At 37.1% G+C, this 13,077-nt stretch overlaps 1 protein-coding gene across 5 annotated transcripts in view; it reads left to right on the top strand.

Annotated features, from left to right (window-relative positions):
- Nucleotides 1–13,077, top strand: part of SCN3A (sodium voltage-gated channel alpha subunit 3) — a 120,577-nt gene that overhangs the window by 46,418 nt on the left and 61,082 nt on the right. For all 5 annotated transcript variants that reach the window (XM_088829815.1, XM_088829823.1, XM_055398413.2 and 2 more), the window contains 2 exons: nucleotides 6,999–7,140; nucleotides 8,197–8,403. In XM_088829815.1, the coding sequence (XP_088685941.1) occupies nucleotides 6,999–7,140; nucleotides 8,197–8,403 (349 nt within the window). The remainder of the gene's footprint in view (nucleotides 1–6,998; nucleotides 7,141–8,196; nucleotides 8,404–13,077) is intronic.

Raw genomic sequence — 13,077 nt, 5'->3', positions numbered from 1 at the left:
CCACATTGCAGGTAGATTCTTTACTGAAGCCCATAACTCAGGATAGAGACTGAAATTTTTTAAAGCCAAGGGATAGCAATAGTGACTCTTAAATCACAAAACTTACAGAGAACATATTTTGATTCATCCCATAAGATTGGAGAAGGAAAACAGCAACCCACTCCAATGTTCTTGCCTGTAGAATCCGAGGGACAGAGCAGCCTGGTGGGCTTCCGTCTATGGGGTCGCACAGAGTCGGACACGACTGAAGCGACTTAGCAGTAGCAGAAGCAGAAGATGGGAAACTGGTGTGGTCATAAAGATTTAAGAGGATTATTAAAACCATATACCAGTAACAGAGATAGAATTTTGGGGAATTATTTTTTCCTGATGGTTTTCCCAAACTTTGGTAGGAAAGGGTGGAGAACAGGAACGTAAGTTCTACAGTTCATATACATGAGTGTGTGTGCTAAATCACTTTACTCGTGTCTGACTCTTTGTGACCAACGGACTATAACTTGCCAGGCTCCTCTGTTCATGGAATTTTCCAGGCAAGAATACTGGAGTGGGTAGGCATTCCCTTCTCCAACTGTTCATATATACCTGGGTTTAGGGAAACCATTCAATATTACAGTAATCCAGGCCTATGCCCCAACCAGTAATGCTGAAGAAGCCGAAGTTAATCGCTTCTATGAAGACCTACAAGACCTTTTAGAACTAACACCCAAAAAAGATGTCCTTTTCATTATAGGGGACTGGAATGCAAAAGTAGGAAGTCAAGAAACACCTGGAGTAACTGGCAAATTTGGCCTTGGAGCACGGAATGAAGCAGGGCAAAGGCTAATAGAGTTTTGTCAAGAGAATGCACTGGTCATAGCAAACACCCTCTTCCAACAACACAAGAGAAGACTCTACACATGGACATCACCAGATGGTCAACACCGAAATCAGATTGATTATATTCTTTGCAACCAAAGATGGAGAAGCTGTATACAGTTAGCGAAAACAAGACCAGGAGCTGACTGTGGCTCAGATCATGAACTCCTTATTGCGAAGTTCAGACTTAAATTGAAGAAAGTAGGGAAAACCACTAGACTATTCAGATATGACCTCAATCAAATCCCTTATGATTATGCAGTGGAAGTGAGAAATAGATTTAAGGGACTAGATCTGATTGATAGAGTGCCTGATGAACTCTGGACGGAGGTTCGTGACATTGTACAGGAGACAGGGACCAAGACCATCCCCATGGAAAAGAAATGCAAAAAAGCAAAATGGCTGTCTGAGGAGGCCTTACAAATAGCTGTAAAAAGAAGAGAGGCAAAAAGCAAAGGAGAAAAGGAAAGATATAAGCATCTAAATGCAGAGTTCCAAAGAATAGCAAGGAGAGATAAGAAAGCCTTCCTCAGTGATCAATGCAAAGAAATAGAGGAAAACAACAGAATAGGAAAAACAAGAGACCTCTTCAAGAAAATTAGAGATTCCAAGGGAACTTTTCATGCAAAGATGGGCTCGATAAAGGACAGAAATGGTATGGACCTAACAGAAGCAGAAGATATTAAGAAGAGGTGGCAGGAATACACAGAAGAACTGTACAAAAAAGATCTTCACGACCAAGATAGTCACGATAATGTGATCACTGACCTAGAGCCAGACATCTTGGAATGTGAAGTCAAGTGGGCCTTAGAAAGCATCACTACGAACAAAGCTAGTGGTGGTGATGGAATTCCAGTTGAGCTATTTCAAGTTTTGAAAGATGATGCTGTGAAAGTGCTGCACTCAATATGCCAGCAGATTTGGAAAACTCAGCAGTGGCCACAGGACTGGAAGAGGTCAGTCTTCATTCCAATCCCAAAGAAAGGCAATGCCAAAGAATGCTCAAACTACCGCACAATTGCACTCATCTCACACGCTAGTAAAGTCATGCTCAAAATTCTCCAAGCCAGGCTTCAGCAGTATGTAAACCGTGAACTCCCAGATGTTCAAGCAGGTTTTAGAAAAGGCAGAGGCACCAGAGATCAAATTGCCAACATCCGCTGGATCATGGAGAAAGCAAGAGAGTTTCAGAAAAACATCTATTTCTGCTTCATTGACTATGCCAAAGCCTTTGACTGTGTGGATCACAATAAACTGTGGAACATTCTGAAAGAGATGGGAATCCCAGACCACCTGACCTGCCTCTTGAGAAACCTGTATGCAGGTCAGGAAGCAACAGTTAGAACCGGTCATGGAACAACAGACTGGTTCCAAATAGGAAAAGGAGTGCGTCAAGGTTGTATATTGTCACCTTGCTTATTTAACTTATATGCAGAGTACATCATGAGGAACGCTGGGCTGGAAGAAGCACAAGCTGGAATCAAGATTGCTGGGAGAAATATCAATAACCTCAGATATGCAGATGACACTACCCTTATGGCAGAAAGTGAAGAGGAACTCAAAAGCCTCTTGATGAAAGTGAAAGAGGAGAGTGAAAAGGTTGGCTTGAAGCTCAACATTCAGAAAACAAAGATCATGGCATCTGGTCCCATCACTTCATGGGAAATAGATGGAAAAACAGTGGAAACAGTGTCAGACTTTGTTTTTTTGGGCTCCAAAATCACTGCAGATGCTGATTGCAGCCATGAAATTAAAAGACGCTTGCTCCTTGGAAGGAAAGTTATGACCAACCTTGATAGTATATTAAAAAGCAGAGACATTACTTTGCCGACCAAGGTCCGTCTAGTCAAGGCAATGGTTTTTCCCGTGGTCATGTATGGATGTGAGAGTTGGACTGTGAAGAAAGCTGATCGCCGAAGAATCGATGCTTTTGAACTGTGGTGTTGGAGAAGACTCTTGAGAGTCCCTTATACTGCAAGGAGATCCAACCAGTCCATTCTAAAGGAGATCAATCCTGGATGTTCATTGGAGGGACTGATGCTAAAGCTGAAACTCCAATACTTTGGCCACCTCATGAGACGAGTTGACTCACTGGAAAAGACTCTGATGCTGGGAAAGGTTGGGGGCGGGAGGAGAAGGGGACGACGGAGAATGAGATGGCTGGATGGCATCACCGACTCTGTGGACATGAGTTTGAGTGTACTCCGGGAGTTGGTGATGGACAGGGAGGCCTGGCGTGCTGTGATTCATCGGGTCGCGGAGAGTCGGACACGACTGAGCGACTGAACTGAACTGAACTGATATATATACCTGGGTTCAAATCCTAACTCCACCATTTACAAACTCTTGACCTTGGAAAAGAGTGAAGCTCTCTGTATTTAAGTCTATTTATTTCTCAACTGAAGAGTAATATCATCTCTCCCTTCAGGTTGTTATGGTGATCAGTTACTTAATACATATAAAGTGCTTGGACTAGCACCTGGTCCATCATAAACATTTATGCACATTAGCTATTGTTTGTATTATTATAGTTAATGTAAAAGCCTCGATAAAATTTTGGATAAGGTTGGTTAATGTATACTTTATCTCTATTAAACCATAGTAATCACTTCCTTTATTGAGTATCTGTTATGGGTCAGGTAATTTACACTGCAAAATTGATAGTCATTTGTTAAACATCAAATAAAATTCTAAAGAAATCTACTTCAAGACTCCCTATAAGGCTATAGTAATCAAGACAATATGGTATTGGGATATACTAGATATAGATCAATGAAAGAGAACAGAGATTCAAAAGAACAGACTACAAAAACGTAGTCAACTAATTTTTGACAAACAAAATGCAATTCAATAGAGACAGGAAAGTGCTTTCAAGAAAGAATGCTAAAAGAATTGAAGATTCATGTGCAATGAAATGAACTTAGGTACAGCTTTCCATACACAAAAAGTCACTTAAAACCAATCATAAACCTAAATGTAAAACACACAAAACTATAAAAATTCTTTAAGAAAACATAGAATAAAAGCTACATGACTTCGGATTTTGTGATGAGCTTTAAAATATGATCCCCATAGCATAATACCTGAAAGAAATAATGTATAAGTTGGATTTAGAAGCTTCTGCTCTGCAAAGACACTGTAAAGGGAGTGAAAAGACAAGCCACAGAGTGGGAAAAATATTTGCAAAATACATATATGATAAATGATTTGTACCCTCAATACACAAAGCACCCTTTAAATAAAAAAATAAATTAAATAACCCAATTTTAAAATGGGCAAACTGAACAGGTGCAAAAGAATATACACAGATGGCTAATATGGATATATAAAGATGCTCAACATCATTTGTCATTAAGGAGTTGAAAGGTAAAACAATAATGAGTTACTATTACATATCTATTAGAATGACTAAAATTAACAAATAAAATTTGACAATACCAACTGCTGGTGAAGATGCAAAACAACAGGAATTCTCATTCATTCATTCACTGCTGGCTAGAATGCAAAATAGTACAGTCACTTAAAAGACTATCAGGCAGTTTCTTACAAAATAGACACAGTCTTACCATATAACTCAGTAATTACTCCACTAACTATTTAGCTAACTAATTTGAAAATTTATATCCACACAAAAGCCTGATGTAAATATCTATTTATACCATCTATATTCACAATCACAAGAAACCAGAAGCAATCAAGTTGTCCCTAAAGAGCTGAAAAGATAAACTGTTGTATATTCATACAATGAAATATTATTGAGTAATAAAAAGAAATAAGCTATCAAACCATAAAAATATTGATGAACCTTAAATGCATTTAATAAGTAAAAAAAAAGGCAATCTGAAAAAGCTACATTCTGTATAATTCCAATTGCATAATATTCCGGAAAAGATGCATAATAGAGATGATAAAAAGATCAATGTTTTCCAGGGGTGCAGGGTTAGGGGCTTGACTGAGTGATGTATAGGGGATTTTTTAGGGTGGAGAAATTATTCTGTATGATTCTGAAATGGTAAATATTGAGTATTTGTCAAATTTACAAAACTTTACAGCACAAAGATTTAATACAATATGCAATTTTTTTTAATCGTGTGAGGACAAGAGATCTCAGGTTGAAACATAGAATGTGACATAGTATCTAAATACATTTAAATAATAAACTGAAGGCAGGGAATAGGTACTAACCTAAGTAACACTGGAAATGAATGGAGCCTATAAGACTAAAAGCGAGCAGAACTATACTCTTCTTGATAAAGTTGTTTCCCATCACAGTATGGATTAACAACCCAGAAACAATTATGTATGTACACTGGCACTGCGTAATTAAACATATAGACAGTAGATGACAGAACTCAGGTTTCTCACTTTTGGAGTGAGGGGTTCCAGAGAAGAAAAGGGAGGAGTCTGGAATGGTCCAGTAATAATGAAATAAAGTTGGAGAAATGACTATGACCTCATGTTTAGCTTAACCTAGGCACAGGTGGCTACATGTATAGTATTGGAAACCAAGATCTGGGTGCCGTGCTTATTGCCAAGGCAGTGTCATTGCTTCTGGGCCCTGAGTTGGCAGGGCAAGGAGACAAATGTGTATACACAAACACAGACACACATTTATTGTGATTTCTAATGCCACTCTTCAATAAAAGAGCAAAGGCTCCTTGGAGAAATGATTGATTTCTAGGACTGGGGCAGGAAATATAAAAGATGAGCCTTGACCATATCATAGTGCCAGAATGTAAGAAAGTGTGGAAAAACAAACAAAAACAAAACACATACCACCATCAGTCAGTCAGTTCAGTCGCTCAGTCGTGACAGACTCTTTGCAACCCCATGAATCACAGCATGCCAGGCCTCCCTGTCCATCACCAACTCCTGGAGTTCTCCTGTAAAGAGATACAGGAGTCACCTGAAAATTTCCCAGTGACCAAAAGTGGAACAAAGTAAGCAAAACTATACAATGATATTATACATATAATTGCATTATAATTCAAAGTGTAAAATGAATATCCATGAGTATATACTCATAAAACAGATTGAATAATAGATAAATTATAGATAAATCTCATGTAGAATTCCACATAAATCCATGCACCTACTCTACTCTTAAGAAGGTACTTCATAACTCCCTGCTCCTTATGTGTAGGCAACACATAATGACTATTCTAAAGAGAGCAGGATGGAAAAAGAAGGAAAAAAGAGTAAATTTACATTGGAGAAACCTGACAAACACTATCTCAAGTCAGGTGATGAAAGTTATTATCAACGGTGATAAGTCATATTGATAGAATGTACCCTTGATATGATGTAAGGATCATGATACTTTACTTCTGTGGTCTTCCTCCCAAAAAATCCATAACCTAAATATCTAATCATGATAAAAACATCAGACAAATCCCAACTGAAGGAAATTCTTCAAAATACCTGACCAGTATTCCTCAAATACGTCAAGGTAATCAAAAACAAGGGCAAATCTGATAAGCTGTCACAGCCAAGAGGAGCCTCAGAGAGACATGCTGACTAAATGTAATGTGGCCTCCTGGGTGGGATCTTGGAATGTAAAAAGGATACTAAGGAAAAACTGAAAAAGTAAGAATGAATGGTGGACTTTGGTTAATAATAATGTATCAATATTGATTAAAACATACCAACATAAGATGTTAGTAATACAAGAAACCAGGCATAGGACATATGGGAAGTTTCTGTACTCTGTAATTTTTCTGCACATCTAAAATTATTCTAAAATAAAAATTTTATTTTAGGAATTTTTACAGAAGTGGCTAATGAAGTAACTCATTAAGCAGTTCCCTACCTTTTGGCTGTTTTCTGGGTTTTCATTTTTAATCATTGACTGCTGCCACTTTGAAGAGAGGTGTCAGTGCAAAAATGTGTGATTTCTGCCACTCTGCCGTGCTAAATGTCTATAAATAGGACTCCTGTGCACTTAAGTTTTCTATTGGTTTTCCTGATAAATTTCATCTGATAACAGTTTCACTGTGAGCAATTACCTAAAGTGTTCTGGATATGAAAGCAAGAAAATTCATCACAGACAGCAACTCTGGGTTTTGACAATTTCTGTAAATCAATATGGATTCAAATAGCTATAACTGCTCTGCTGAGCCCAGCTCCATTCCTCTCTCTTGCAGCCAGTGTCCAGAAGGATACATCTGTGTGAAGGCTGGTAGAAACCCCAACTATGGCTACACAAGCTTCGACACTTTTAGCTGGGCTTTCTTGTCTCTATTTCGACTCATGACTCAAGACTACTGGGAGAACCTTTATCAGCTGGTAAATGTTTTTGTCCCTTTGGGTCGCAATAACAAAATGCCATAACAGAAATATATTTCTCACAGTTATGGAGACTGGGGAGTCCAAGATCAATACATCAGCATGAGTGCATTCTGGTAAGAGCCCTCTTTCTGGCTCATAAGCTGATCTTTTTGCTGTGTCATCACCTGGAGGAAGGGACTAGAGATCTCTTTGGAGGCTCTTTCTATTAGGCACTAATCCCACTCATGAGGGTCCCACTGTCATGACCTAAGCACCTCTCAGAGGCCTCCTAATACCATCACATTGTGCATTAGGATTTTAACACATGATTTGGTAGGACACTCACATTCAGAACACAGCAGTAAGGTTCAAAATAACATGCATAGAATTTAAATTTATGAGCATGCATGAAATCACAAGTATAGGCATTTGTCTATAATACTGTAAAATACTGAGAAAGGTCCATCATAAAGCGAGAGTGTGCCTAGGATCCCAACTGTTCATTCAGTCAGTACACGTATTTTGACATTCTTTGTTGAGAAGCATTCTGCCAGGGGCTATGGAGGATGCAGAGAATGTTCATGACTTGAGCTTATAATATAGTTGGATGTAACAAGAACATGTGAAAAGATTTTAAAATTCAATTATATAAAAATTTCAAATTCAACTTAAGGTTAATTGGCACTAGAAGGGAAGAAAGATGTTATCTCTAGATGATGTGGAAAGACAGTGTGGACTGAATAGTAACTCCACTGAAAGGAATTAAAATAGTGTTCCTACTTGTAATATTTCCCTGCATTATAGACTCTAAGAAAATGCATTTCAGTAGTCCTCAAATGTATATCCAATATGTACAAATTTAAAATGTGTATGTTTACATAAAATGACACTACAATCAAGTCTCAAATAATTTAACTTGTGTGTATGTGCATTTTAAAATAAAAAATAATATTGGTCAAATATATTGAATGCTAATAAGCATTCATCTTCCGACTATCTAATGTTAGTAAGCAGATCTTTATTTGAGGACATTTTTTAAAATACTGTTGAGATTGATCTTTTTCTTCCCCTTAGACATTACGTGCTGCTGGAAAAACATACATGATATTTTTTGTGCTGGTGATTTTCTTGGGCTCATTTTATCTGGTGAATTTGATCCTGGCTGTGGTGGCCATGGCCTATGAAGAACAGAATCAGGCAACGCTGGAAGAGGCTGAACAGAAAGAAGCTGAATTTCAGCAGATGCTTGAACAGATTAAAAAGCAACAGGAAGAAGCTCAGGTACTAAGTGATAATAAGCAAAGCTGCTTTATTATCATCACTGTTATTGTTATTTAGTTTAAAGTAGGCATATTGTACCACAGAGGTAAAATTGGTACTGGCTTTTCATATGGCACACTGGCATTGTCATTAGAAAAGAGAAAGCTATTGAAACTTGAAATTGTTTCCTAAGTTAGAGTCAAAGTAACTTTTTAGATATTATATATGAGGAAACTGAGGGCTTCCCTTATAGCTCAGTTGGTAAAGAATTTGCCTGCAATGCAGGAGACCCCTGTTCTATCCCTGGGTTGGGAAGATCTGCTAGAGAAGGGATAGATACCCACTTCAGTATTCTTGGGCTTCCCTCGTGTTCAGTTGGTAAAGGATGCACCTGCAATGTAGGGGACCTGGGTTCGATTCCTGGGTCAGGAAGATCCCTTGGAGAACGGAAAAGCTACCCACTCCAGTATTCTGGCCTGGAGAATTCCATGGACTGTAGACAGGGTCACAAAGAGTCGGACAGGACTGAGAGACTTTCACTTTCATGAGGAAATTAGCTCAGGGTAGAAAACATTCAGGATGAGGTTAACTATGCAATTATCTTATGAAATCTCAGGGAAGAACTTTATTTTCTGTTTAATACAAAAAAGATACATAACTGGTATTTCCAAATATTCCTATTTCACCCCTAATTACACTTGAAGGTTTACTCTGTATTGATTGATCACAAATGTGATCTCAAATCTTGAACTCAAAACTTCATGCCTACCTATGTTTAATCATTCTTCAGGATTTCTATAGCACAATAGGGTATCAGGATATTTGGAAGGCATCTGCTATTAGAAGCCGACTTTCAATTTTCATTAATATTAAAGGCTGTTTGGGCAAGGGGCATAGAGAATGGGGCATTCATGTCTTGAGGAAAAAAGAGAGAAGAACGATATTTGATTACAAGAAAAAACATAAATTGAAAGATGAATGTCATGGAAAGACAAATCAAAATCCAAATCATGTCAGTGAGAATTATATCCTTTACATCTTCACCAACTTTGGTATGGTCAGTCTTTTGACCATTCTCTGTGTGTGTTAGTTGCTCAGTCACGTCAGACTCTTTGCGACCCACAGACTGAAGCCTGCTAGGCCCCTCTGTCCATGGAATTCTCCAGGCAAGAATAGTGGAGGGGGTTGCCCTTCCCTTCTTCAAGGGATCTTTCTGACCCAGGGATCAAATCAGGTCTTCTGCACTGCAGGCAGATTCTTTACTATCTGAGCTACTTGGGAAGCCTGTTGACCAATTCTACTAAGCAGTATTTCATTTCTGTCTTATTTTGCATTTTCTTAACAATTAGTGAAGCTGAGCATCTTTTCATGTTCTTATTTTCTATCTGTATGGATTCTATTGTAAAGTGCATATTCAACCATCTTCCCCATATTTTTAGCTAGGTTGTTTTCTTATTATTGAAATTGAGTAATTTTTATGTATTAAAAAAAATAAGTCCTTCATGGTAACTATTCCTTGCATATATTTTCTCCCAATCGGTAATTTGTTCTTTCATCCTCCTCACCATACTTCTTTAGGGAAAAGTTTTAAATTTTGATGAAGTACAGTTTATCAAGATTTTTTTTTTTGTTTCTTTGATCATGCTTTTGGGGTAGCATCTCAGATATTTTTGCCAAGTCTCCATCACAAATATTTTCTCCTAATTTTTCTTCTGCAAATTTTATGTTTTATATTTAGGTCAAAGACCCATTTTAAGCTAATTTTTCTGTAAGGTGGTGTGATTTACGAGTTGAGCCTTTTTAAAAATTTATTGTTGCTGTGTTAATCGCTCCCTCATATCTGACTCTTTGTGACCCCATAAACTGTAGCCCACCATGCTCCTCTGTCAGTGTAATTCTTCAGGCAACAGTGCTGGAGTGGGTAGTTAGTCCAATCTCCAGGGGTTCTTCCCAAGCCAGAGATTGAAACCAGGTCCCCTGCATTGCAGGCAGATTTTTTACCACCTGAGCCACCAGGGAAGCCATTTTTTTTGCATATGGATACCTAATTATTCCAGCATCACTCATTGAACAAAATATTTTTTCTCCACTAAACAGCCTTTGAAATTTTGTCAAAATCAGTTGTTCATGTGTGAGTAAGTCTTATTTCTGGATTCTATTTTATTCAATTGATTTATTTCTCTTTACACCAAAGCCACACTCTCTTAATCACTGTAGCTATTGAGTGAGCTTTGAAATCAGATAGTGGTAACTCCCCAACTTTATTTTTCTCTCTCAAGACTGTATTGACTATTCTTGGTCAAATATATTTTTAAAATGTGTAGCTGCATATGAGTTTTAGAATTAGCTTGTTAATTTCAGTTCACATAGCTTCTACTGTTACGTCTTCAAGTTTATCATCTTTTCTTCTGCATCATCAGATTTGTCTTTGTCCCACCCAGGGTTATTTTCATCTCAGACATTATAGCTTTCATCTTGAAAAGCTTGATCGGAATTTCTTTTACTTCTCCCACATAGGTAACATACTGAACATACACAATTTAGTTATAATAAATGCTTATAGAGTCCCAAAGTCTTTGTCTGCTAATTTTAACATCTGTGTCAGATCTTGATCAATTTTAATCATTTCTGTTCATTATTGATTATATATTCCTGATTTTTTTACATTTATGGCAAACTTTGATTAAATTCCAGACACTTGAAACTTGATCTTTTGGGGTGCTGGATATTTTTGTATTCCTATAAAAATTCTTGATCTTAGTTTGGGAACATAGTTAAATTACTTATAAACAGTTTGATCCTTTGCCATCTTCAAATCTTTGAAGATTTGTTAGGTATAACTTAGAACTTAGTCTAAGGCTACTTATTTCCTGCTGCTACGTGAAAACCCTTCTGAAAACTCAACTCAATGCCCCCATCCATAATTTCTTCAAAACCATTGTTACGTGTATGTAGGCTGCTTAGTGGTTGTTTTAGGAGGAAGAGTGAATCAAATCTGTTACTATATCTCGACCAGAAGCAGAAATCCAAATAATTTTTGTGCATGGTGATTTTTTAAAATGGATGTTCCCAAACATTAGAGGCATTATTTGAATGTCAGTATATCCTTGGAATTTGTGTGTTGAAAATTTAAATTTTTAATAATTCTGAGTTACTCTGAAGATGCACAACATATGCAATAGGTACTTTTTACTGAGGCTTTTTTTTTTTTTTTGGTGAGACAGATTTAACAATGAATTGCTTATCTGGTTACTCAGACCAACCATATACTTAATAGTTGCTGAACATGCTGACTCTATTTTTCTGTTAACACTGGGTACAGAGTAGTATCATGGTTACAGTTTATTGATTTATAAAAAAAGTCATAAACAAATTTGGTGATAACTTGAGTGTAACTTATAAAGTATACCTCATGCTTGCCAGGAATTTCTCCTATATTTCAAGTATTCAAGAGTTTATTCCAGATCATTACAAATAAAACACAATTGTAAGATGATAAAATAGTAGCTATTGACAAGGCAAAGACTTTTTTCATTTCAAAGCTAAAAATAAAAGTTACACGAAATAATATATATGTGTATACACATATAGATAGATAGTGCATAATAGTTGTATTTTAAAGCATTGGGTTATTCTATCGTCATTTACAAAAACAGACAAAGCAATGTGCATGAGAATACTAAACTGACCTACAGTACAGGAGTAGGAATGTATTCTGAAATGCAGCCATTTTAGGGTAAAATATTGCATCAGTTAAAAGAGTATAATCTTTAAAATTTAGCAGTAAAAGTATACTATGTCTAGCAGAATTTGAAGAATCTAATTATCTATATCTTAATTAGGTCAGCCAAAATGTCAGTTCTTCTCACTTGAAAGTTAGTTATTGGAGTCCAGAGATCAAATCATGACTTGATTCAGCTTTAAGTTCATATACACAAAAGTTTAAACTGATTTCATGGTAACTTATCCCAGTGTTTTAATATTGACGGGGATGGCACGGGTGCTAAGCTAATTTTACTTCCTTATTGACAATGCAGGTTAACAGTGACCAGTAAATAGCCCATGCTGACGGAGGGGTGGGAGGTGGAGACAGAAAGAGAGGGAGCCTTAGTACACCCATGAGATCACTGGCGCTCCAGCGTAATGTGAGTCTGGTTAATCACCTGTGACTCTTCAGAAGCTGCTGTCTAGCTAATGACTTCATGAAGTCTAGCATCATTTCCATTTTTATTTAATATATGTTCAAAGCCCTCTACGTGCTAGTCACTGCTTAGACATGGAAAAAAGCCATATTCAGCTCACAAACCAAGTACAAGGATGAACCAGAGGGAGGATAAGGGGAGGAGGGAGGTGGGAGGGGGGTTCAGGAAGGGGAACTCATGTACACCCGGGGCAGATTCATGTCAATGTATGGCAAAACCAACCAATATAATATTGTAAAATAATTAGCCTCCAATAAAAAAAAATAAAAATAAAAAAATAAAAGACAAACTGACAAAGAAAGAAATGTTTTGTCCTATGTCATCATAATCGTGTCTGGCATTTAATTTGTGATCTTTAAATGTCTAAGTCCTCAGCGTAGCATATTCCACAGCAGTATATATTGGTCTGATAGGAAAAATTTAGCAGTAAACTTTGGGACAAAATTAGAAATAGTGACATTTAAGAGGCCCAATATAATTTGGGGTAGAATTG

This window comes from Moschus berezovskii, chromosome 2 (genome assembly GCF_049115385.1).
Source record: "Moschus berezovskii isolate FMDL1 chromosome 2, NW_MosBer_1.0, whole genome shotgun sequence".
Classification (NCBI taxonomy): domain Eukaryota; kingdom Metazoa; phylum Chordata; class Mammalia; order Artiodactyla; family Moschidae; genus Moschus; species Moschus berezovskii.
The sequence above is the reverse complement of the archived record's forward strand: the minus strand, read 5'-3'. Positions and strand labels throughout refer to the sequence as shown.